General features: G+C 50.6%; 1 protein-coding gene across 2 annotated transcripts; it reads left to right on the forward strand.

The window, feature by feature from the left end:
- The first annotated feature begins 885 nt into the window (after nt 1–885).
- DEDD2 (death effector domain containing 2) lies at nt 886–20668 on the forward strand. Of its 2 annotated transcripts, none has more exons than XM_008160228.3 (5): nt 886–970; nt 1585–1950; nt 3378–3500; nt 7852–7992; nt 19451–20668. In XM_008160228.3, the coding sequence occupies exons 2-5, from the start codon at nt 1623–1625 to the stop codon at nt 19840–19842; spliced, it is 984 nt and encodes a 327-aa protein (XP_008158450.2). In that variant the 5' UTR covers nt 886–970; nt 1585–1622; the 3' UTR covers nt 19843–20668. The 2 variants fall into 2 exon arrangements, with proteins under 2 accessions (XP_008158450.2, XP_054566754.1); XM_054710779.1 differs by having other exon boundaries at nt 944–1008.
- The last annotated feature ends 4208 nt before the right edge of the window (nt 20669–24876 follow it).

The raw sequence follows: 24876 nt of genomic DNA on the forward strand, positions 1-24876 counted from the left end.
CTGGAAGGACCTAGGTCTCCCGCTTCCCAAGGGGAGATAATTATGGGGTGGGAACCTGACTTGAGGCAGGCGTGGCTATGATCTTGAGTGACCTATGTGTGGGGGCGGGGCGGGGGCAAGCAGCCTGCATGCCAACTCTTTTGATAAGAGACCTGCTCTCCCCAGAGAGAAACTCACAGGTGCAGGTTAGAGAGGGGATATTGGGAGATCCTGTGACCTTGGAGGGCAGATACTAGAAGGGGTTAAGAGGCAGCGGGGTTCGTGGTGGATGCCGTCAGGAGGTGCACAGTTGGGATGGAGGGGCCTACTGCAATCAGGAAGGAAGTATTGGTTCCTAACATGAGAAGGAGGAGTCCTTGTCTTGATCAGGGGAAGGAACTTATAGATGGGTGTTGGGGGTTCTGTTGGATGTTGAGGGATTCCAGTTTGCAGGTTCCTGGTTGGCATTAGAAGTAAGGGGGAGTTTAAAGGAGGAGAGTCCAAGTCTTGATCATAAGGGCTTGGGCACTGCTCAGACAGGAAGGTCGGTCGTGACCGTGGTCTTTTGCTATGGGCAATGGCACTGTGGGTGTCTAAATGGTGATTAGGAGGGGGCTGTTGTAGTCCATGAGATGAATGATTCCAAAAGGCCATGACGTGGGGCAACAAGGACCCGGCTGTTTAAGTCGCAGGCTGGCAGAAGTAACCTAGCAACCCTGTACCAAATCCAACCCAAACGCGGAACTGCTCGGGCTCAGCGCAGGCGCAGCACTGGCCGGCGCGGCCGCAGCGGCTGGGGGCGGGCCCTGGGGGTGGGGCTTAGAAACCCCATTCTGCGCTTGCGCGTAAGGGGCGTGGCGGTCGCACCTGCGCGAGTCGGAGGAAGGAGGAGGGGCGAGGTGACGCAGGCGTAATAATAGAGAAGGTGCCAGAAAGATCCAAAACAAGTGGCTGCCGCCGTCGCCCAGGAGTCCTCAGACGCCAGATTCCGGTGAGGACCCAGGGAGGCCTAAGGGCGACTGGTGGCGGGTAGGCGGAACCACCTGGGTGCTGGGGGGAGGGCAGTACCGTCCCAACAGGGCGAGGGGGTCGGGTTTGGACAGCACCACCGATGTGGGGCGAAGCGCTGCTTTGGTGAGTCGCGCTTGTGGGGGCCAGAGGGTCACTTTCGGACGGCACCACTGGGGTGGAGCCGTGGGGCTGGTCGGGCAGGACCGCTGGACGCAGCCCAGGGCGCGTCCGGGCAAAACTATCCAGGGTCAAAGGGCAGTCGGTAGGGTGCCCCGGGGTGGGCCCCTCAGGCTCGTTCGGACCGAATCCCTTGGTCGGTTCCGGAGGCTGGTTCGGAACATACCACCTCGGGAGGGGCGTTCGGGCTCTGCGGGCCTGGCCGGTCGGAGGTCGAGTGAGGTCTGACGTCTCGACCTCTTATTAGGGGACCTCGGGCGATACCATTCGCTTCCGGGGGGAAGAGGGAGGCTGAGCCGGCTAGGGTGTAAGGGTAGACCTGCCCCGCGGTCTCGGGGGCCGGGGGACGCACTGGCGGGGTGGCGTTTGGGCCCCACGTCGCTGACCACTGCCCCCTCCCCGCCGAGTGGGTTCTAGGCCCTGGTTCGAGCTTGTTCCGACCCCCTCCCCCGGGTATGGCGCTGTCTGGGTCGACCCCTGCCCCGAGCTGGGAGGAGGACGAGTGCCTGGACTACTACGGGATGCTGTCGCTTCATCGTATGTTCGAGGTGGTGGGCGGGCAGCTGACGGAGTGCGAACTGGACCTGATGGCTTTCCTGCTGGACGAGGCCCCCGGCGCGGCCGGCGGCCTGTCCCACACCCGCAGCGGCTTGGAGCTGCTCCTGGAGCTGGAGCGCCGCGGGCAGTGCGACGAGAGCGACCTGCGGCTCCTGGGGCAACTCCTCCGAGTGCTGGCCCGGCAGGACTTGCTGCCGCACCTGGCGCGCAGGCGGCGCCGGCCAGGTATGGTTGAATGGGAGGGTGACAGGCTTCCGATGGGGCGAGGGCCCTCGCTCTGCATCTGGGCCCCTGTAGTGCCTGATATGGACAGGGTCATATCAGACAGCCTGTGTCCCATGCCACCACCCCCTCCTCCCAGAGAAACACAGGAGGGAGCAGTGAGCTTTGGGAGGGGCGAGCTTGTGGAATTTGGCCATGTCAATAATGATGTTTGTGGCCACTTTATGGAGGGCTCGTTTCATGCCAGACACAGTAAGCCCTTCAGATGAACTGTCACTTTATATCCTCCTGGTAATCCACTGAGGAAGTCCTGTTATTGTCTCAGTGTGCAGGAAAACAAGATTCAGAGAAGTTAAGCACCTTGTTCACATATAAGAACTGAATCCTGTGTGCTGGGCACGGGAGATAGAAGGTGATGGGCCTAACAAAGTACTTATATGAGGCTTACATGTATTGGGGTAATCAGATATTGAAACAAATAAATGACTTATTTTCATATGTGGTTCTAGAAAGACTAAAGCAAGGTAATGGTATAGAGAGAGTAGGGAGTTCTTTTAAGTAGAGGGAGGCCCTCTTAGATTGGATAACCAGTCAAGACCTTTCTGGGAAGGTGATGTTTGAACTGAGGCTGCACTGCTGGCGCTGTGCAAGCTTTGAAGCCCTGAGGCAGGAATGAATTTGGCATCCTCAGAGGCCAGTGTGGCAGAGGGGACCAAAGAAAGGGCAGAGAGGTAGGCGAGAAGCCACATCACAGGGGCTTGCAGATAACACAGCTAGAAAGCAAGAGCTAGGATTCACACTCAGCTGGTTTGTGCCCGGAGTTGACGTCCTTAATCCTTGTGAAGGACCGCAGTCTTAAGGCCAGAAGCCGGAGGGCGTAAGGCACAAGAGCCCCATGCATGCATAGGCCAAGGCTGTTGAGGCCTTGGCAGGATTGCTTGGCGAGGTGTAGGGACTAGCCTAGGGAGGGGGATTGTGGGCTCCCCTGACCAGAATAAGCCCATGGGGTTTGGGTGACCAGGAGAAGGGCAGCACTAAGGAAGCACTGACAGCACGTTTGGAGAAATATCTCTGACGGTCAGGCTCTGGAAGAGAAGATTTGGGGAGACCAAAGAGGCCTGCTTTACTTCCTGTGGCCGCAGGAAGAGCGGGGGTGGGGGGGGGGTGCAGTTCATGGTGGGCAACATTTGCTGGGATCCTTACAATGACTCAATTTACAGAATAACTCTGGCTGAGTCCTCCTCTATGTCTGGAGGCATCGAGCAACAACTGGGCGGGAGGTGTTGGAGAGGGAATGAATGTCTGGACTCTGACCTCTGGGGAACTCAGGAACCCTGTGGGGCAGGTGTTCATCTCGGGGTGGGAATTAGAGGCTGGGCCAGCGAGGGGCCTGAGGCTGTGAATACTTCCTTCCATTTTTCTCTCCCCAGTGTCTCCAGAACGCTACAGTTACGGCACCTCCAGCTCTTCTACAAAGCGGACGGAGGGCAGCTGCCGTCGCCGTCGGCAGTCAAGCAGTTCTTCAGATGCTCAGCAGGGCCAGTGGGAGACAGGTGAGCTCAGCTGGGTGGGTGTGAGGGCAGTTTCCCTCTCTTCCTTCTGAACCCTGATGAACCGCCTCCATCAAGGAAGGGGCCCAAGGAGTCATTTTGTTTTATTTTTGCTTTGTGTGTTTGCTATTTGTACAAAAGCATGTGTCCAGAAACAACAAATGGAGTTGTTTCTTGTGGTTTTATATTTCATCTAAATGACATCACTTCATGGGTTCGTTATTCACATGGGTGTCTTTGCTGAACATGTTTCTGAGGTTCATGTTGAGTGACTCTGGTATCTTTGAATTGTGCCGATTAATCCCAATTCCCCCCTGTTTTTTCTTTTCATTTTATTGATTGAGAGAGAGATTTGTTGTCCCACTTATTATGCATTTATTGGTTGCTTCTTGTATGTGTCCTGACCCTGGGGATAGAACCTACAACTGGCATATCAGGACGATGCTCTAACCAGCTGAGCTACCTGGCCAGGACCCGTTTTTTATTTTTTTATTCAAATGTACAGAGAAATTAAAAGATTAGTACAGTGAACGTGCTCATGTTTTCATAGATTCAGTCATTTTAGACTCATTGTGCTGCTTTTGCTTTATATCCGTGGTGGGGGACATCCAGCTCAAGGGCCGTATAAGGCTTGCAAAAGCATTTGGTCTGGCCCTGCCAAGGCATTAAGGATGAGTTAATGAAATGTTTGACCAAATATAGCAGGCTAATTTTTAAGTTGATAATTTTGTATGGCCCACGAATGCTGTTATTAATATCCAGATGGCCCTTGGTAGAAAAAACGTTTCCTACCCCTGCTTTACATGAATTTATAGTTCTGTTCTTATGTTGTTGTTGTTGAACTTTTTGAAAGTAATTCCAGGCATCAGGACACTTTACCCCTAAAGCAGCAGCCCTCTCCTGAGAATAAGAAGATTCTCCCCTACCACTTCAAGACCATTATCATACCTAAGAAAATGCACACTAATTCTGATATCCTAATGGTCCATTTTCATGTCTCTGTAAGATTGTCTCCATTTTTAGGATCCACTCATAGTTGAGTTGTTATGAATTCAGTTATTACATCTCCTTAAGCTCTTACTATACTAAAACTCCTCCCCGACCCACACCTTTTTCTTTTTTCCCCATGACATTGACTTCCTGACCCTGCCAGGCCAGTTGTTTTGTAGAATATCCCGATTATTTTGGAGGTGTCTGATAATTTCCAAATGGTATTATTTACCTTGTCCCTTTGCCCTCTATATTTCCTGTGAAGTGGGAATTGGGTCTTGGAGGCTTGATTCGATTCAGGTTCCACACTTTTGGCAGGAACGCTTCTTGGTTGATGCGGTGTGCTTTGAATTGGAGCACATCAGGAGGCAGAAGGTCTGGTTTTCCTGTCATGAGTGGGCAAGTTTGATCCCTTGGTGAAGGTAGTGTCTGCCGTATTTATCCTTTGCAAAGTGACATCCCCTCTCCCTGTATGGGTAGTAAACAATCTATGGGATGACACTTTGACACATCCTATTCTGTGACAGTATCCAATGGTGATACCTGTCTGAGCCAGTTATTACATTGGTGTTTGGAAAATGGTGATTTTCTAATTATTCCATTTTTCTACACCTATTAGCTGGTATTTTTTCAAGAGGAATTTTTCTTTCCAATTCTGCCCTCCCTTTTTGGTGGAGAGTATCACTATGGACTCACGCATTCTTATTTATTTACTGTGTTATAATCAACTAGTCATTCTTCCTTGTGTACAGATTGGCTAGCTCCGGTGTCTTTTTGATGAGTCTGCACTTCCTGCTTTGTGTCACTGCAAGATGTGGCACTCACCTGTATTTTTCCTTCCCCAGCCCTGGAATCAGCTGTTTTCAGAAGCCTGGTTTCTTTTATTTATTTATTTTTTATTTTATTATTATTATTTTTTAATATATTTTATTGATTTTTTACAGAGAGGAAGAGAGAGGGATAGAGAGTTAGAAATATCGATGAGAGAGAAACATCGATCAGCTGCCTCCTGCACATCCCCTACTGGGGATGTGCCCGCAACCAATGTACATGCCCTTGACCGGAATCGAACCTGGGACCCTTCAGTCCCCAGGCCGACGCTCTATCCACTGAGCCAAACCAGTTTCGGCGAAGCCTGGTTTCTTTTAGAGGCAATGGTATTTAGAGACCAAGATCTGCGTGCTGAGTGTGTGTATCATTTCTAGATTCTTCCAGTGAATAGATTTAGAAACTGTCCCTTTGAAAAGTTCATATTAGTATTTTTAATTCAAAATTAGCATACAAGGATTTTTTTTTCTTTTACTGAAAATCTTGGTACTTAATAACATTGAGATACGGATTTATTTGCTTTATTTTACAACAATTAAAAAAAGAGCTTCAAAATTACAATGTTAATGCCACAGCTGACTCTATGAAGGAAACCACATATTTGTAGTCCTGGTCCTTGGGAGTATATCCCACTGAGAGTTTGTACTCAGAATGTTCTTCCAAGTAACTTGAAATAATTCTTTTTCCACTTATTTATGTTACCAATTATATACATATTTATGTTTCTGTTTGTGTTAAATTTTATGGTTTCTTCCCCTCCCTCCCTCACTGGAGAATATTTTCCCCATTGATTTTAGAGAAAGTGGAAGGGAGGAGAGAGAGAGAGAAAACATTGATGTGAGAGAGCTACATCAATTGGTTTCCCCAACTGGCGCTGGGGACCTGCAAGTCAGGTTCGTGCCCTTGACCAGAATAGAACCTGTGACCTTTCAGATTGTAGGCCAACACTCTTAACCACTGAGCCATGCCAGCCAGGGCATCGTTTGTTTCTTTCATCTTTAAAATTAAAAAACAAACAAGCATATTTTATTGATTTCAGAGATAGAAACATCAGTGATGAGAGCGAATCATTGATGGGCAACCTCCTGCACGCCCCCTACTAGGGACCGAACCCACAACCAGGAATCAAACCGTGATCTCCTGATTCATAGGTCAACACTCATCCACTGAACTACAACTGGCCTATGTCAAAGCTAAAGTATGTAGCCCAGTCGGCGTGGCTCAGTGGTTGAGTGTTGACCCATGAACCAAGAGGTCCTCAGTTTGATTCATGGTCAGTGCCCATGCCTGGGTTTTGGGCTTGATCCCCAGTGGAAGGCATGCAGGAGGTAACCTATCAATGTGTCTCTCTCATTGATATTTCTCTCTCTCTCTCTCTCTCCTCTCTCTCTCTCTCTCTCTCCAATCAATAAAAACATTTAAAAAAACAAAAAAACAACAAACTATAAAGTATGTAAAAAAAATGTTCTTAGAAGTATCACTTCCACTGTTGTTCCCCCACTCCAGTAAATAGGTAATCAGTTTTATTCATTTCTGGTTTATCCTTACAGTGTTTCACCTTGCAAGAATAGCAAATATATTTATGTTTCCCTTCCTTTTTTATGTGAAGTACAGCAAGCTGTAGCCACCTTTTTTGCATCTTGGTTTACCTCACTAAACAGTCTATACTGGAAATTACTCTGTATTCTTTTTGCTACACATTTACATTATTTTCAAGTGTATGCAGCTATCAGCTATAAACAGTGCATTATGGCTGTTGCCATATGGCTTTTGCCATCTGGTCCTGGTGTGACAGTGCAGGAGTTTCTGAATGGTCACACCTGGGAGGGGGATTGCTGGGTTGGGGGCGTGTTTGCCCTTCTAGATGATGCTAGGTTGTACTTACTCCGCATCTTATGGACAGGGCCTCTGAGCCAGAGGTGCTCACCCAGGATCTCATGGCAGAGACCAGCCTCGAGCTCTTCCCCAGGCACCTGCCTTGGTACTCTACCTATCATCTTGTCCTCAACCACTTCATTTTTCTCTTTTTTAAAAATTGATTTCAACCAAAGAAAGGGGGAGGAATAGAGGAATAGAAACATCAATGATAAGAGAGAATCATCGATCGGCTGCCTCCCACACACCCCCTATTAGGGATCCAGCCAGCACCTCGGCATGTACCCTGACTAGAAATCAAACCTCAGCCTCCTGGCTCATGAGTTGATGTTCAACCACTGAGCCACACCAGCCAGGGCTCTTTTTTTTCTTTTTAATTCTCACTCAAGGAGTGAGGATATTTTTCCCATTGATTTTTTTCAGAGAGAGAGGAAGGGAGGAAAGAGGAGAAGAGAGAAGAAACATCGATGTGAGAGAGAGAGACATCGATTGGTTGCCTCCCACACATGCCCCATGCATCCCAGCCGGGGATAGGGATCGAACCTGCAACCCAGGTACACACTCTTGACTGGGAATCAAACCCATGACCCTCTGGTGTGCAGGCCGATGCTCTCACCACTGAGAAGCACCTGCCAGGACTCAACCATCCCGTTTTTCTCAGGCTCCCCCCCGACCAAGCGACAGCGGCGGAGTCGGGGCCGGCCCAGTGGTGGTGCCAGACGGCGGCGGAGAGGGGCCCCAGCTGCCCCCCAGCAGCAGCAGGAGCAGGCCAAACCCACCTCGGAAGGCAAAGTGACCTGTGGTAGGTATCTGTGGGCCTTGGGGAATGCATGTACAGTGTCTATGGCAGGCTGCTGAGCCAGAGGACAGGAGGAATGGGTACTTGTCTGAGGTGTGGCATACCTAGTGACACCTAGCAGGAGGGCAGCGGTTCTTGTCTCTCTGTTTAGTAGTGGAATATTATTCTTCTGTTCATCTTGCTATGTACATTCTGCCCATAGTTAAAGGATCACATCCCGTGCTACCTCCCTGATAATCCATTGCCCCCAGTTTCATTTATTCAGCAAACATTTGCAAGTGTGTATTGATTTAACAACCATTTCTTCTGCAATGGTGGAGTGATACAGGGGTGAAAACAGGGCCCTGTGACAAGCTGCTTGATTTACCTCCTGGCCTTAGCAATTATATAGGCTGTCTGATCTTGGGCAGGTGACTGAACCCCTCTGTGCCTCAGTTTCCACATCTGTAAAAGGAGGCTGTTAATGGTACCTTCCAGCTAGGATTGTTGAGAGAGAAAATGAGTTAACAGTTGTAATACACTTAGAACAGCATCTGTCCTGGGCCTTGCTATGTACCCGTTTTCTCTTCGCACTGTCACTGCCATGTGCTTGGGGCAGGAACAGCAGTGAGGTCCCTGCCTTAGTGGAGGTGACCTTTTTCGTAGAGTGACAGACCAGTGAAACTGAAGCTCACGTTAGACAATAAGCCCCTCGAAGAGAGGGTGGGGATGGGGTGGAGCAGCCCACAGGTCTCCGAGTGGGTGGGAGTTGGCTTTTATTCCTTGCAGCAAGTGCTGTCAAGGGATTTGAGAAAGGTGGTGAGATAATCTGATACCTGTTTTGGAAGGGACGCTGACTCCATCTGGAAAAACAGTTAATAAATGTGTTAGGATTTGTAAAGTACTTAGAACAACTCCAGGCACATGGTACATGCCCTGTCAGGTGTTTCTTAAATAAAAGTGGGAGCAGGGAAATGAGTGACAGGGCTGCCCAGTCCAGTAAGAAGGAGAGGTCTGATCTGTGTTGGTCACATTGGACAGGGTGAGAAGGGGGTGGACTAATCGTATGTAATAAAAGCCTAATATGCAAATCATCCCCTGGGGCTGGCCAGCCGGCCCACCGTGGGAAGGGAGGCCCCCGCTGACAGCAGCAGCCACTAGGGACCCTACCATGCACGAGTTTCACGCACTGGGCCTCTAGTTAGGGAATAAATGTAGAGCTGACTGGACCTGTAGATAGTGGGGTTAGGTGTGTTGGGGGACTCTGCTCTGGAGACTCATGCTCAAACCTTGCCCTGGAGAAAATCCACTTGTCTTGAGGGAAGGACACAGGCCTGGGTGGGCACTCCCTTAGTCTCCCTCCCCGCTCACATCTCTGAGTTGGGCAAGCCTGTGGACACAAGATCAGGTGGTAAGGTGCTCAGGCAGGGGTGGGAGGGTGGCAGAATTAGAGATGGGAAGGTCAAGGTTGAAGCAGCTCTGCATTCCCCAGAACACCTCAGCCTAGGCTGTTCCTCTAGCCATCTGCAGCACCTCCTCCAGCCCACAGAGCAGCCATGCCTGCCACCTCCCAGTGCCGCCCCCATATCTCCCCCATAGATGAGACTGCAGATACCTGTGCTGGGTGGATCAGGAGGAACAGACCAACAGAGCTAGCCTGTGTCCTCAGACACCAGCTTGAAGGGTGGCTGCCTGGTCGTGACTCTCCCCCCAGTCAGGGTTAATTACCAGAGCCACCAGGCTGGCTGGGCTGCCTACGGGGTCACCCCAGCCTAGGGAGCAAGCCAAGCTGAGCCTGGGAGGGGTTTTGCCAGTAGAGGCATCAGGTCTCTTCCTTGAGGGTAGGGAGGTGGTTCATGGGGTGTGGCTGGCAATGATAGGGGGGATGGGTAAACAGGTCTGACTGCTGACTCATCAGGCAGGGTGGGGCTGGATTGAGGTGCTCCCCAGTAGGGCCCTGCTGAAAGCAGCAGTAGCTTACCTTTAATGAGGCCCAGTCCCAGGGGTGAAAGGAGGCCCTCCAGACCTGAGTGCGGAAGGATCCTGCTGTTCTTGCCCCCTTCTCACTTGTGACAGCTGTGGGGGTTGGCCCCCAGTTAGCTGCCCTCCACTGAGGGGTAGAACCAGACTAAACTCCCAAGGGCCATAGAGTGTAAGGAAGGGAGCACAGGGGGGTTGGGTAAGGTTTCTGGGCATAGACACAGGACCTATTGAGTTTTCATGTCCCTCTCAGGGCAGTCACTGGGCACTTAGCTGGGCGTGCCATCCACCTGACTGAATTTTCAGGACAGTGTTGAGGTATAGGGGTCATGGCCCCCATTGTGCAGAGTGGCACTGGTGGGGCTGGGCCGAAACTTGGGGTTTTTCACTTGGTAATTCCGTAAGTATTTATAGAATACTCATGCCAGGCGCAGCAGGGACAGGAGGCTCTTGCCTTCTAGTAGCTTGAGTTCTGGTAGGAGGAGAAAGCCAAGAGACAGATGTCAGGTGTCAGCTGAGAAGAGAAACAAAGCAGGGCAAGGGGGAAGAGTGATGGAAAACACAGTTCTAGTCGTATTTTCTAGATAGGGTGGTCTAGGAAGGCCTCACAGAAGAACATGTGGATGGTTGGGGTAGAATGTTCCAGATAGAGGGGACAGCAGGAGCCCAAGAGGGAGTATGCCAGTACTGGTGAAGGGGTGGCAGGGAAGCTGGCAAGGCTGGAGTGGAGGGAGCAAGGGAAGGCTGCTAGGAGGTGAAGGCAGAGCCTGTGAGCCTTTGGACAGGGCTTTGCAGTTTTTTAAATGGTAGAAAGCAATGAAAGGATTTGAATGATAAGCTGTAGTACTTTGCATTTCATTCAGTGCTTTTTATGTTGTTGTTAATCCTCACCTGAGGACGTTTTTCCATTGATTTTTAGAGAGCTGGAAGGGAGGGGAGAGTCAGAGAGAAACATTGATGTGAGAGAGACAACTGAGGTACGTGCCCTTGTCCTTGACCAGAATTGAACCTGGGACCCTTCAGTCCTTGGGCCGAGGCTCTAGCCACTGAGCCCAACTGTGGTTAGGGCTCCTTCAGTGCTTTCTGTGGAGGAGATACAGAAGCAGACAGACTAGTCCAGTGGTCGGCAAACTCATTATTAGTCAACAGAGCCAAATATCAACAGTACGATTGAAATTTCTTTTGAGAGCCAAATTTTTAAAACTTTTTCTAACGCCACTTCTTCAAAATAGACTCGCTCAGGCCGTGGTATTTTGTGGAAGAGCTACACTCAAGGGCCAAAGAGCCGCATGTGGCTTGCGAGCTGCAGTTTGCCGACCACTGGACTAGTCTAATAAACCCCATCTTTTATCACTCAGCTTCAGCAGTTGTCAACTTGTGGCTGATCTCATTTCATCAGCCATATTGTTTGGGAGTTAGTTCCAGGTGTCCTGTTATTTCATCTGTAGATTTTTCACAGTGTATCTCTAAAAGGTCAGAATTCTTTTTTAAAAAAATCTTTATTGTTCAGATTATTACAGATGGTCCACCCCCCCCCCCCATAGCTCCCCTCCACCCGATTTCCACCCCACCCCAGACCCTCGCCACCCCACTGTCCGCGTCCATAGGTATAAGATCTTTGTCTAATCTCTTCCCGCACTCCCCCACACCCTCTTACCCCTGAAAATTGTCAGTCCGCTCCATTTCCATGCCCCTGATTCTATTACATTCACCAGTTTATTCTGTTCATCAGATTTTTTATTCATTTGATTTTTAGATTCACTTGTTGATAGATAGGTATTTGTTGTCACTCTGTTGTTCATAATTTTTTATCTTTACCTTTTTCTTCTTCCTCTTCTTAAAGAATACCCTTCAACATTTCGTAATACTGGTTTGGTGGTGATGAACTCCTTTAGCTTTTTCTTGTCTGTGAAGCTCTTTATCTGACCTTCAATTCTAAATGAGAGCTTTGCTGGGTAGAGTAATCTTGGTTGTAGGTTCTTGCTATTCATCACTTTGAATATTTCTTGCCATTCCCTTCTGGCCTGCATAGTTTCTGTTGAGAAATCAGCTGACAGTCATATGGGTACTCCCTTGTAGGTAACGAACTGTTTTTCTCTTGCTGCTTTTAACCCTTTGCACTCGCTTGCTTTTTTCTCGATTCCTTTATTCTACTCGTGATTTAATTTTTTAAGTACCCCAGATTTTACAAAGCGTGGCAGTAGAATAAAACACTGGAGTTTCTTTTCATACAAACTTATTTATTTGGATTTTTTAGTATTTCAGATTATTGATACATTCAATACAATTTGACATACGAGCTGCTACCGATGCTAACCGTGTCGAGTCACACTCGACATCCGAGTGCAAAAGGTTAAGATTCTGTCTTTGTCTTTTGCCCTTTGGCATTTTAATTATGATGTGTCTTGGTGTGGTCCTCTTTGGATTCCTTTTGTTTGGGGTTCTCTGCGCTTCCTAGACTTGTAAGTCTATTTCTTTCACCAGGTAGGGGAAGTTTTCTATCATTATTTCTTCAAATAGGTTTTCAGTATCTTGCTCTCTCTCTCTTCTTCTGGCACCCCCATAATTAGGATGTTGGTACGCTTGAAGTTGTCCCAGAGGCTCCTTACACTATCTTCATATTTTTGGATTCTTTTTTCTTTTTTCTCTTCTGGTTGGGTATTTTTTGCTTCCTCGTATTTCAGATCTTTCACTTGATTCTTGGGATCCTCTAGTCTACTGTTGAATCTCTGTATATTATTCTTTATTTCAGCCAGCATATGCTTAATTTCTGACTGGTCCTTTTCCATTTTTTTGGCAGTCTCACTAAGATCCTTAAAGGTCTCACTAAGTTCCTTGGAGGTTTCTAGAAGATTCTTGAGTAACCTTATAATTGTGGTTTTGAACTCTATATCCAGTAGTTAGCTTTCTTCCATTTCTTTTATTTGTGACATATTTCTTTGTCTCTGCATTTTGGCTGCTTCCCTGTGTTTGTTTCTGTGTATTGGGTAGCAGCTAAGTCTCCTTGAGTTGATAGAGTGGCTTTGTGTTCTAGGTGTCCTATAGGGCCCAGTGGCTCAGCTTCCCCAATCACCTGAGGTGGACACTCTTGGTGCACCCCTTTGTGGGCTGTTTGCACAGTCTTGTAGTTGAGCCTTGATTGCTGTTAGTGTCACTGGGAGGAATGACCTCCGGGCCAATTGGCTGTGAGGACCAGCAGTGTCTACAATGGAAGAGCTGCTGTGCAGGAGACCCCCTTTTGGGGCAGGACTTGCTTCAGTGGGGCTTTGGTGCTCACTGAGTCTGCCCCTTGAGTGTGTCACTTATGGATGTGAAGAGTTGTAATCTGGTGTGGTCTCACACTGACCACTAGGTACACTGGCTCTTGGATCTCCAAGGAGGTGCAAAGTCAGCCACTGCCTGGGGCCACCCAGCAGGAGCTACAGAGAGATCTTGAGATTCCTCCTCTTTGTATCGGGTTTTGAGGTGCCCAGATGAGGCCCAGCTGTGAAGCAAGGCAGGCTGCTGCTGGTTCGACCTTGGGCCTTCTTTTGATAGCTTTGGGGCTCCCTGACCCAGCTGCAGCTTGTTTGACAGGTTTTAGGCTGAGAAAGGACAGGCCATTCATATGCAAAAGCCGCTGCGCACAGCTTGGGTGGGGTTGTAAATTGGGTGGGACGGGGTCTCATTGACTCTCCAGGGTGGAGCAAACAGCAATGGCTGCCAGTCAGCCCTGCACCTGGGAGGTCCCAGCACAGGAACAATGACCATTGCGAGCATCTCTGTCTGGAAGAAAGCCGCCCCCGCGTTCCTGCTCCGATGCCAGACAGTCCAGTTTCTCCCTGTGTGTTTGGGTCCCCCAGAGTCTTGCCCAGCACTGGAGCTCAGAGCAAGCGGGAGCTTGTATCTCCCTCCCGATTAAAAAAGCAGTGCACCTGGGTGCCAGCCCGTTCCGCGCCTCCGCACCTCCTACCAGTCTCAATGCGCTTTCTTCTTTACCTCTATAGTTGTAGAACTTCCACTCAGCCAGCTTTCCTGCAGTTCTGGATGATAGTTGTTCTGTCTTTTAGTTGTAATTTTGATGTGGTTGTGGGAGGCAGTAAGTACAGGTGTTTACCTATGCCGCCATCTTGGTTCTCTCCCAGAATTCTTTTTAAAAATTAACAATAATGTTTTATTAACAAATATATAATTAGCACTCACATTTCCAGTTGTCTCATGAGTATTGGTTCTGAATCTCTCCTAATCTATTGTATTCCCCCACCACCTCTTTTCTCTTTCTTCCTTGCATTTAATTTGTTGAAAGTAGTTGTCCCATAGCCTTTTCCAAAGACTGGATTTTGCCAATTGCATCCTGTGGGAGGGTTGATTGCATGTGCTCCCCTGCTATCTATATCTCCTAAAAATTGGTAGTTAGGGTTCAAGAGGCTTGATCAGAGGTTTGATGGTTCGTTTTTTTCAAACTCGCTTCTCAGGTGAGCTTAACCTTTCTCTGACATTGGTGGCAGCTTCTCCTCATTATCTTGATCCATTAATTCAGTAGAGATTGAAGAACTTGACATTTCACACCTAAACTCTGGCTCTGTCTTGGGAAAGAGACTGGAGGAGAGAAGGGGTTGTACTGTTTGTTGTCCAGAGGAGGGTGGCCCTGGCCCTGTGTGGCAGTGGAGGGCAGGGGTCTTTCCATTGGAGTTGGCTGCCTCTCTGCACCATGCACCAGGGGAGCACAGGCCCTCTTTGCCCCCAGCCCTCCTACTAGGAACTCCCAGGAGAAGACCTGAGTGAAATGATCTCTGGCCCCAAGCCACACCTAGCATAGGGACTGGCATGCAAGGCTGCTCACCTGCTCTCCTGGCCCTGGGCCTGTCCCTCATATCTTCCCTGGTCCCTCACTAGGAAGTCCCTCCCATTTTCCTCTGCCCTCAGTATTGTTTGGGTTTGGAGGACCAGAGAGTTCTTGGGCCCACATGAGTGTAGGAAACAGGAAAAGCTCTCTTCTATAGGAAGACCTAACCCTACCCTCTGTCCTGGGGCAGGGAGCATTTCCCTACAGCTGTCCAAGCGGAGAGGGACTGTTGACAAAGTCTTGGTGTTTTGGCCACAGGAAAAAACTCAGCCAGCCCCCCGGCCCAGGTCACATGTGTGCTGGGTGCTCTTCTGCCTCGCCCCTTACTGTCACACTGAGCCAGACCATCTACTTCTCTCCATGTCTACTCCTTCCATCCTGGGCCAGCCACCTTCGGCCTTCCCCAACTGGTGTGCTGTTCTGTCCCAGTCACCCTGCTGTACTTGGCCTCAGCTGTTCATCTGCATCCAGCCATGTAATCCTCACAGTGGGCCCATGAGAGCAGGTGCTGGGATGAGGGTGTCTTCACGGAGGAGGCCTCTGAAGTGCGGAGAGGTGTGGTCAGCTCAGGAGATCCCAGACTCCTCCCTGCCAGGGCCTCCAGTTGTCCCCTTGTGCCCTTCTCCTCCATCGTGGTCCAGCCACACTGGCTCAGTCTGTGAATGTCCCAAGTTGGTTTTCTGCCTCTGGATTTTCACGTGCTGTCCTCTCTTCTGGGAATGCTGCTCTTCTCTCCCCCTGTTTTTCTGTCTCAGCCTACTTGTCCACATTCACATTTCACTTCTAATGTCATTTCCTAGAGAGGTCCTCTGTGATCATTTCAATCTAAATTACACCTCATTCTCTATAATTTTCTCTCTTCACCCTCAGGATGTCTTTTAATTACAGATTTCTATGTATGGTTGTGAGAGGCAGCAAACAGGGGTAGTTAAGAGCTCGGGCTCTGCAGCCAGGCACTTCAGTCGGAATTCCAGCTTTTCCACTTCTTGTTTTTGTGGCCTTGAGCAGGTGATTCATCCCCTGTGCCTCGGTTTCCCCATCTGCAAAAAGGGGATAATAGCACTGCCTTATAAGGTTGCAGGGATGATCAAAAGGGTCAGTAGGTGTAAAGTGTGTGTCAGCCTGCAGTAAGTACTATAGAGGTGTCACCTATTATTACATTATTTTGGTGAGGACTCAAGAGGAAATTGCACGTGTGCTGTGATCCAGGGCCAGTGATGGAGCAGCAGTTTAGATAATGCACGGCTTCCGTGTGCTCTCCTCTTGTGTTCTAGACCAAGGTTGGACTGTGGTCTCCTCTGTAAATGGGGATAATGAAGGTGCTGTGAGGACTCGGGGGCCCAAGATAGGGAAAAGAGTTGGGTAGGGTCAGGCCCATGGCAAGTGCTCCCTAACTGGGGGTTATATGTCTCAGTTCTTGTTGCGGGGTGCTCATGTCACTTCCCTGTTGCTGGTATTCAGTAAACGGCTGTTGAATAAAAGAATGAATGAGGCACACACGACTCCACTCTGGTTCTATCCTCCTCCAAAATAGCACCCCTCATGTTATGGGTGGGCTCTGGGCGAATAGACAGTTTATGCCACAGGTCTAGTAGCAATTTGTGCTGAGGAGAAAGGCGATCTGGGAGGGATTCATCTGGGCAGGACATGGTGGTTGAGTGGGGCCGTTGTGGTCAGAGGAGGCCGGCAGGTCATTTTTGTGAGTGAGTAAGGCTTGGCTTGGGAGTACTTCCCTTGTGACTGGAGAACAGGGATGGTAGGATTTAGCTGGGATTGAAGGAGATGGGCAGGGGTTGTGGGATTAGCTGTGGGTGTCAAAATCATAGTTCCTGTTTCTGACTTTCTTCTGTGTTGTGTGCCCTGGGTCAAGCATTTCACGAGCTGTCTCATTTAATCCTCATGACCCCACTGTGTAGCAGAGACTTCTTGTTTATGTTTTTCAGATGGGAAAACTGAGGCTCAGAGAGGTGAGGTCACATGCCCAAGGCCCCACAGCTAGAGAGTGGTAGAGCCAGGACTCACCTCAAGGTCTGTCGGACTCCGCCACCTGGCTCTGTGCCTCTGCCACTGAGCCAGCCTGTGTGGCCTTGGACAGGTGCTGCTTCTCCCAGTCCCCTTGTTCCCCAGCCCACACTGACATTCATAGGAGTCAAGGATGTGAGCCCAGAGTTCTTTTCTGGTCCTTAGGATGGAGGGAGCCAGATCTGAATGGGAGGTTCGGGGCTGAGGCCAAGTAGGTTTCCCTGGGCCTTGAGCAGAGAGGGTGAGGTTCCCCTTGAGGCAGAAAGAGGAAGGGTTTGGGGTTTGAGTGGTAGGAGGAAATGGGTGGTGCTGAAAAATCATCTTGGGGAGCAGGGACCTGCCTTCTACTTTCTGCTCTGCTGCTCACACGGTCTGTGAAAGGTGAAGGGAGTCTGGGATATGACACTTCCCCTCCCAGACCTTCAGGTTCCTCATCGGTCATATGGGTTGAATGTGGCCCCTGCCCCACAGGGCTATCCTGCTGCTCTTACTGGATCCCCAGCACATTGGAGCTGTTGGAGGCTGCCATTCTTGGAGCACTTGTTGAGCACTTTGCCAGCTAGTTTCTATTTTCTTAAATTAAGATTTTATTGATTTATTTTTTTATTGATTTCAGAGAGGAAGGGAGAGGGAAAGAGAGAAACATCAATGATGAGAGAAAATCATTGATGGGCTGCCTCCTGCATGCCCACACTAGGGATTGAGCCCGCAACCCAGGCATGTGCCTTTGACTGGAATCGAACCTGGGACCCTTCATTCTGCAGGCCAACACTCTATCCACTGAGCTACACCAGCTAGGGCTGATTTTACTGATTTTTTAGAGAGAGGAAGGGATTGAGAGAGGGAGAGAGAGAGAGAAACATCAATTGGTTGCCTCCCACATGTGCCCCAGTGAGGGATTGAACTCAAAACCTGGCCATGTGTCCTGACTGGGAGTCAAACTCGCCACCTTTTGATGAATAGGACGATTCTCTAACCAACTGAGCCATTCTGACCAGGGCATATTCTTTGCTCTTTTTAATCCTCTTAACGGCCCTCACAGCAGAGATTGTCCCCTGGTTTAGGCAGGGACCTGGGCTCAGAGAGGTTGTGACTTGTCCCAGGTCGCACATCTAGTGCCTGGATTGGAATCGGCTCCATTGAACTGAAGCTGCTCTCTGGGACATGGGAGGTTCAGCAACGTCTGTCACGTGCTGCCACTGCCTGGCCATGTGACCTTGGGCAAGTCTGTGCACTTCTCTTTGCCTCCATTTCTTCCTCTTTACAGTGTGTGTGTGTGTGTGTGTGTGTGAGTGTGTGTGTGTGTAGGTGTAGGTGGGGGGCGGTAATAGGACCTGCCTCACAGTGTTATTTGTGGATTCAGTGACTTCATAGGAGCCTACCACTTGGAGTGGCCCCTGCAGATAGTCAGTGTGCTGTGGTATGGACTGCTGTTATTTATAGTTTATAGCTGGTCCTCAGGACAACCTGTGCCATATGTGAAGAGGAGGTTCTGTTAGTAGCCCCATTTCACAGGTGCAAATTGAGTAATCCCAAAGGGAGGTGATATGCCGAGGTCACATTTATAAGGATAACCTTAGAAGTCCCATGTCCTGTCCACTGCACAGAGCTGCCATTTCATTTGGGTGGATGAGGGTAGGGTTGTAAGTGACAGAAACTCACTTAAGCAGAAAAGAAAGTGCCTCATGTGATAGCTCAGGAGTCTTTCCCTCTCTATCGTTGGTCCTGGGTAGGCTTCATTTTCTCCCCTCCTGGGGGCACATTGGCCCCCAGCAGTCCCATGCTTACAGCCCACCATCCTGGCAGCCTCTGTGGAAAGAGAGCACCTGGTTCCAATAGAGCCAGCCCATCCCCAGCCTCAAGTCTTCTGGGTCTGGTGCTTGCTTGGTAGGTGCAGGATAGGGGATGTGGTTGGCTCCCCATGAATCTCAATTATTTGAAGGCAAGAGAGGGGTGAGGCTGGTTGTCTAAAGGCAAGTTGTTCGTTCATGCATTGATTCCTTCATAAATATATATAAGCAACTACCATGTGCCACGGGGCTATACAAGTGAACAGAACAGACCAAAATCTGTGTTTCACATTGTGGGGATTATGGGTGATAAGCATGACAGGAGGACAAGCATAACTTAGGTGAGAAGGTGGTGTAAGCACCTTGGGAAGAATGGAGCAGGGTATGGGGATCTGGGAATGCTGGGGGCCAGGGTGGTGGTTGTAAAGTTTAAAGTGGGATGGTTGCGGTGGGCCTCTTTGGGAAGGTGACATTTGAGCAAAGACCTTGAAGGAAGTGAGGGAGCAGGTCCTGTGAAGACTGGGGACAGAGCGTCCCCGGCTGACAGAGAGCATGCCCAGCAGTATTGGGAGGAGAGCTGCTAGGAGGGTGGTGAGGCTGGACTGGGGCACGTGAGGGGAAGAGGAGGGCACCAGGTCAGGAGGTACAAGAGGCCAGACCGGAGGAGGGAAGCTGTGTGAGGGTGTCACCCATACTTGGGTGTGGTTACCAGAAGTGGGAAGGATGTGGGTCAGGTGCAGTGCAACCCACAGGGTAGTGGGAGGAGCCTGCAGAGGAGGCTCAAGGGAGGGAGGAGGAGTGGCGGTCCCCCTGTGCGGTGTATTGGATGTCAGCCCCTCGTTGACCAGTCCCTCTTTCTCCATAGACATCCGGCTCAGGGTGCGAGCAGAGTACTGCGAACATGGGCCAGCCTTGGAGCAAGGTGTGGCATCTCGGCGGCCCCAGGCGCTGGCGCGGCAGCTAGATGTGTTCGGGCAGGCCACTGCAGTGCTGCGCTCCCGAGACCTGGGCTCCGTGGTGTGTGACATCAAGTTCTCAGAGCTCTCCTATCTGGACGCCTTCTGGGGGGACTACCTGAGTGGTGCCCTGCTGCAGGCCCTGCGGGGTGTGTTCCTAACTGAGGCCTTGCGGGAGGCTGTGGGCCGGGAGGCTGTCCGCCTGCTGGTCAGTGTGGACGAGGCTGACTATGAGGCTGGCCGGCGCCGCCTGCTGCTGATGGAGGACGAAGGGGGACGGCGCCCATCGGAGGCCTCCTGATCCTGGATCTGGCAAGACTGACCCCACCTCCTAGCCTCTGGGCCACCTTTACCTCAGGAGGATGAAGACCATCTCTGCCCCTAGGGGACTGTCACTCCAGCAGCTCTGACTGAGACAGACAGACAGATGGCCAGGCCCCCCTGACAGCCTGGCGCCTTGACAGCTCCTCTGACAGGATGTGGGCTCTGAGGCCTAAACCACTTCCAGCCGAGTTTCCTTCCCAAGCCCCCTCCCAACCTCACCCTCCAGTGTGTCCCTTTGGCTCCAGCAGGCAGGGCCTCGGGCATGCAGGTCCCACGGGAAGGAGGCAGCTGCACGGTCACCAAAGGCCCCTGCACATTAAGTTCACCACCCTGGGTTGTGTGCACACATTGCCCCATGGAAGCCTCCTCTGGGCTCCTGTCCTGCTCTGCTCCACACAATTCTTGGGCCTAAGGGCTTTTCTCAGGATCTCTGATTTGATCGCCCCAACCCTGGGCTTCAGCCACACTAGGCACTGGAGCTGGGGCACACATGGGGCCTGCTCACTTTGCCCACACATCTCTACAGCCAGCCAGGGCTCTGCCCACCTTCCACACACAGACCTGGCCCTTCACCTTATCCTGCTCCCCAGAACTGGACACGGACTTGAACAAGGACTACCCCCAGAGTGTCTCACGTGTGTTGCCAGCAGGATCAGACCAAGTGTGCTGCTGTTGGCCATGGAGCCAGGACCAGAAGCCAGCTGCCTTCTCAGAAAGGGAAAGGCAAAGGCTTGGGGGCTGATGGGAAAGGTATTTTATAAATGGCACCAATAAAACTGCCCTGGAAGGGGCATAGGTGGGCATCAAGGCTCCCTGGACTCTTTCTTAATGGGCTGGTGGAAGGAGCTGATGGGGGGAGCCTGGGCCTAGTACCAATCCTGGAGTTGCTGGCCCAAATCAGGCTGGAGGGTGAGCAGGATGCTCTGTCATCTGCCAGTTGCCACCACAGGCTTTCTGTCCGCTTTGGGCCTCAGTTTCCTTATCTGTCAAAATACTGCCTTGGAGTCACAAACTCTCCCAGTCCCATTCACACATACTTTGCTCCTTGGGAGTGTGTTTTTAACTTGTTCAGTGACATAGGCCAGCCATCTGCAAGGCTGATGGAGCTCAGAGGTTGGGAAACCAAACAGATGAGCAGCCAGGCTTCTCTGCCTAGAACCCCTCTCCAGGTGGTTCCCTACCTATCACACCTAAACAGTCACCTCCTCAAATGTGCATCTCTGTTCTTCCTCTTCCTGAGGCCAAACACTTCTTCCTGCCACCCTGTGGCCTCAGGAGGTTGTGGCCTCCTGCTCTTGCCCCATCCTTTGTTTATGGGCTTAGGAACTCAAGTTTCTTACACAATACCCCGGGTTTTCCTTCCTGCTGGGGAAGGGAACCAGGACTGGAAGCTGGGGGTAGGGTGGGCAGGGACTCCGATTGCTGGCCTTTCCTGGGGGAAGGGATGGACCTGCCCATACCTGGGGACCTGTCCTGGACCCTTGACCTGTGTTGTACAGAGGATCAAGTGGCAAGTTTAGGAGTTGAGTCCTATCTAAGACCTGCTGTGTGACCCGACTGTCCCTGCACCCTCTCCGGGAGGGAGCTAAGGTCTACTGGGCACCTACTTAAGATCTATTTAACAGTCCCCTGTGTGAAGTAGGGATTTGATACCACTTTGACAGTAAATGGGCTCAGAGGGGAAGTGACTTGCCTGGGATAAAGCAGCACTGAGATGGGAAGAAGCTCTCCCCTAGAGGACCAAGTTAGGGTGGGGAGGGAGACCGGAGCTTCTGCGCTCTTTGTCCTTCACTTGAGCCGTGGGACTCTCCTTGGCTTTTGAGGACCTTCCCAGATTTGGGTTTCAAACTTTACCTGGGACATACTGTACTTAAGGATGGGAACTGCTGCCTGTTGGCTGGGCTAAGTTCCAGGTTCCGCCTCTCCCTCAGGCCATGGTGCCTGTCTCTTCACCCCTAGTGAATGATGGGCCCCACCAGGCCCCTCCCTCGCAGGACTAGACTGAGGCTTGTCCTCCACTTTCCTTCCACGTGGCAAGTCCCTCCACCTGCCTCAGCCCAGCGCTATTCCTTAGGCCCCTCCCACTCGCCCCATCTCCTTTAAGTTCCCTTTCCATGGTTTCATGCTGCTCGCTGGCACATGCATACATGTGGGAAGTAAGGGATCCTAACTTGAAATACGTATTTTTAAAAAAATATATGTTTTATTGATTTTTTACAGAGAGGAAGAGAGAGGGATAGAGAGTTAGAAACATCGATGAGAGAAAACATCGATCAGCTGCCTCTTGCACACCCCCTACTGGGGATGTGCCCGCAACCAAGGTACATGCCCTTGACCGGAATCGAACCTGGGACTCTTCAGTCTGCAGGCCGATGCTCTATCCACTGAGCCAAACCAGTTTCGGCTGAAATATGTATTTTTTTAATTTCAGGAAAGGAGAGGGATAGAAACATCAATGATGAGAGAGAATCATTGGCTGCAAGCCCCTACTGGGCATTGAGCCCACAACCTGGGCATGTGCCCTGATTGGACCTCCTGTATCATAGGTCAAAGCACAACCACTGAGCCATACCGGTGGGCTGGGATCCTAACTTTGAGGCCCTGGGAGCCGTGCACAGGCACAGTGCATGCCAGTGGCAGGAACCTTAAGGCAATGTTTCCTGCCTCCCGGGCCTCCCTGAACCCAGGCATTGTGGAACACTGGGTGTGTGTCCCAACAGATCCCTGAGCCCGGAAATGGGTCAGACCCAGGTCTTAAGGACAACCCAGGGAGATCAAAGAGCTTCAGAAGTGGAGAAAGATTTGTGGGGACATACCAAGGGCAGTGGGAAATCAGACGAGGCAGACCCTGACTCCAATCTGACTTCATAGAACCTAGCTTCCTTGAGCCTTATGTCCTCAGATTTACCACCCTCTGTCCCACTTCCCCACTGACATCTGTTGGCTCCCTGGTCCCTTCCCCTCATTCCTGAAGACTCTAGCGCCTCCTCACAGATTTTTCATCCCAGCCCCTGCCATCCTGCCCCTACTGGGATTCTTTTTTTTAATTGATTTCAGAGAGGAAGGGAGAGGGAGAGAAAGAAACATCAATGATGAGAGAAAATCATTGATTGGCTGTCTCCTGCACGCCCCCTGCTGGGGGATCGAGCCCACAACCTGGGCATGTGCCCTTGACTGGAATGGAACCTGGGACCAGTCAGTCTACAGGCTGATGCTCTATCCATTGAGCCAAACCAGCTAGAGCAGCTACTGGGATTCTTAATCTTCCATGATGGTTCATCCACCCAGAGATCTAGCCTCTCAGTCTCTTTCTACCTCACCTCTGCTAACCTCCATCCCACTCCAGCCATCCACTCTCATGACCACACCTTGGTCTGAGTCATTACCTGGAAGTGCATCACACATAGCAAACACTCACTGAGCACTCATAGCAAATGCCAGGCGCTATGCCAAATGGGTTACATGTGTTTACCCCTCACAAGACCTGCAAGGTGGGTATTAATATCCCCATTTCAAAGGTGAGGATACACACTCAGGAAGGTGAAGTCACTTCCCTGGATGAAACATTTGGCAAAGGAGCAGAGTCAGGATTCTAACACAGGACTCTTTGGGTCCCAAATTAAAAAGCCCTGGTTTTGCCCTAGCTGGTTTGGCTCAGTGGGTAGGGCACCGGCCTGCAGACTCAAGGGTCCCAGGTTTGATTCCGGTCAAGGGCATGTGCCTTGGTTGCGGGCACATCCCCAGTGCGGGGTGGGGTGCAGGAGGCAGCTGATTGATGTTTTTCTCTCATTGATGTTTCTAACTCTCTTCCTCTCTTGTAAAAAATCAATAATAATAATAAAGCCCTGGTTTTGCCTTGGCTGGGTAGCTCAGTTGGTTGGAGTGTCATCCCAATATCCCAGTATCCCGGGTCAGGGCACATACAAGAATCAACCAGTGAATGCATAAATGATTGAAACTACACATGGATGTTTCTGCCTCTCTCTGAAATCAATAAATAAAAACAAATACTAGTATATATATTTTAAAAGCCCTGGTTTTAACTACAACCCAGTATTGCCTTCTGTGTTTGAAATCCAATATCCTACACCCTGATCCCAGCACCTGCCTTCCAGGCCTGGCAGGCCCTCAATGCCTTCACACCTGTAGCCTCAACTCACAGAGAGCTCCACCCGCTGGATCCCTTTGTTTTCTGCCAGGCGGCCAGGCCCCTCCCGGCTTCTCTCCCTCCCTGCGCAGCCAGAGCCTCATATTGGACCATCTGATCTCTCTTGCTAGCTCCTAATAGCCAGGGTCCATCAGGAAACAGGGCACCAGAGCGGGCATTTTGAAGATAATCTAATGAAGGGGCTATTTGCAGAGGTGTGGGCAGAATTGAGCAAATCAACAAGGGAGATGAAGGCAGCAGGAAGCTGTGACCATCCTTAGGTCTGCCTGGGTCAGGAAAGGGCAGGGTGGTGTTACTGGAGACCGGTGAGAGCCCTGGGACATACTTGAGTGGCACTGGAGTTGCGGAGGGTACAGCTGCCGCTAGAACCACGGTGCTGACCCAGAGCTGGGAGGAGGAGAGAAACACCCTGAATGACGCCGCGTTCTTCTCCCACTCTGATGTGCTGCTGGTGCTTCCCGGGGTGACCCACATAGTAGTCGGAGGGCAAGGGAGCCTGGATGATGCTGTCCAGTTGGGTAGAGTAGGGTGGAGGGTGAGCCTGGAAAGGCAAATGGAAAGTGACCAGCACTTCCTGGATTCCCTCCCACCCTGACCTTCTGCCTCATCCGTCACCACATCCCTAACCTGGGCCCATGTGGTTGAGATTGGCAAAGAGGTGCATGTGGGAACCACTTCAACTTCTTCTTTTTTTAAAAAAAAAATGTATTTTATTGAAAATATATTTCTCAGGAGGGAGAGAGAGTCAGAAACATCGATGGGAGAGAAACATCGATCAGCTGCCTCCTGCACATCCCCCACTGGGGACATGCCTGCAACCAAGGTATATGCCCTTGACCGGAA

This window comes from Eptesicus fuscus, chromosome 21 (assembly GCF_027574615.1).
Source record: "Eptesicus fuscus isolate TK198812 chromosome 21, DD_ASM_mEF_20220401, whole genome shotgun sequence".
Lineage (NCBI taxonomy): Eukaryota > Metazoa > Chordata > Mammalia > Chiroptera > Vespertilionidae > Eptesicus > Eptesicus fuscus.

Excerpts from the sequence above, each read along its gene's own strand:
- DEDD2 (XM_008160228.3), top strand. The coding sequence starts at position 1,623 with ATGGCGCTGTCTGGGTCGACCCCTGCCCCGAGCTGGGAGGAGGACGAG. Across the intron at positions 1,951-3,377 it reads GCGCAGGCGGCGCCGGCCAG|TGTCTCCAGAACGCTACAGT; the intron begins GTATGGTTGAAT and ends TTCTCTCCCCAG. Across the intron at positions 3,501-7,851 it reads GCAGGGCCAGTGGGAGACAG|GCTCCCCCCCGACCAAGCGA; the intron begins GTGAGCTCAGCT and ends CGTTTTTCTCAG.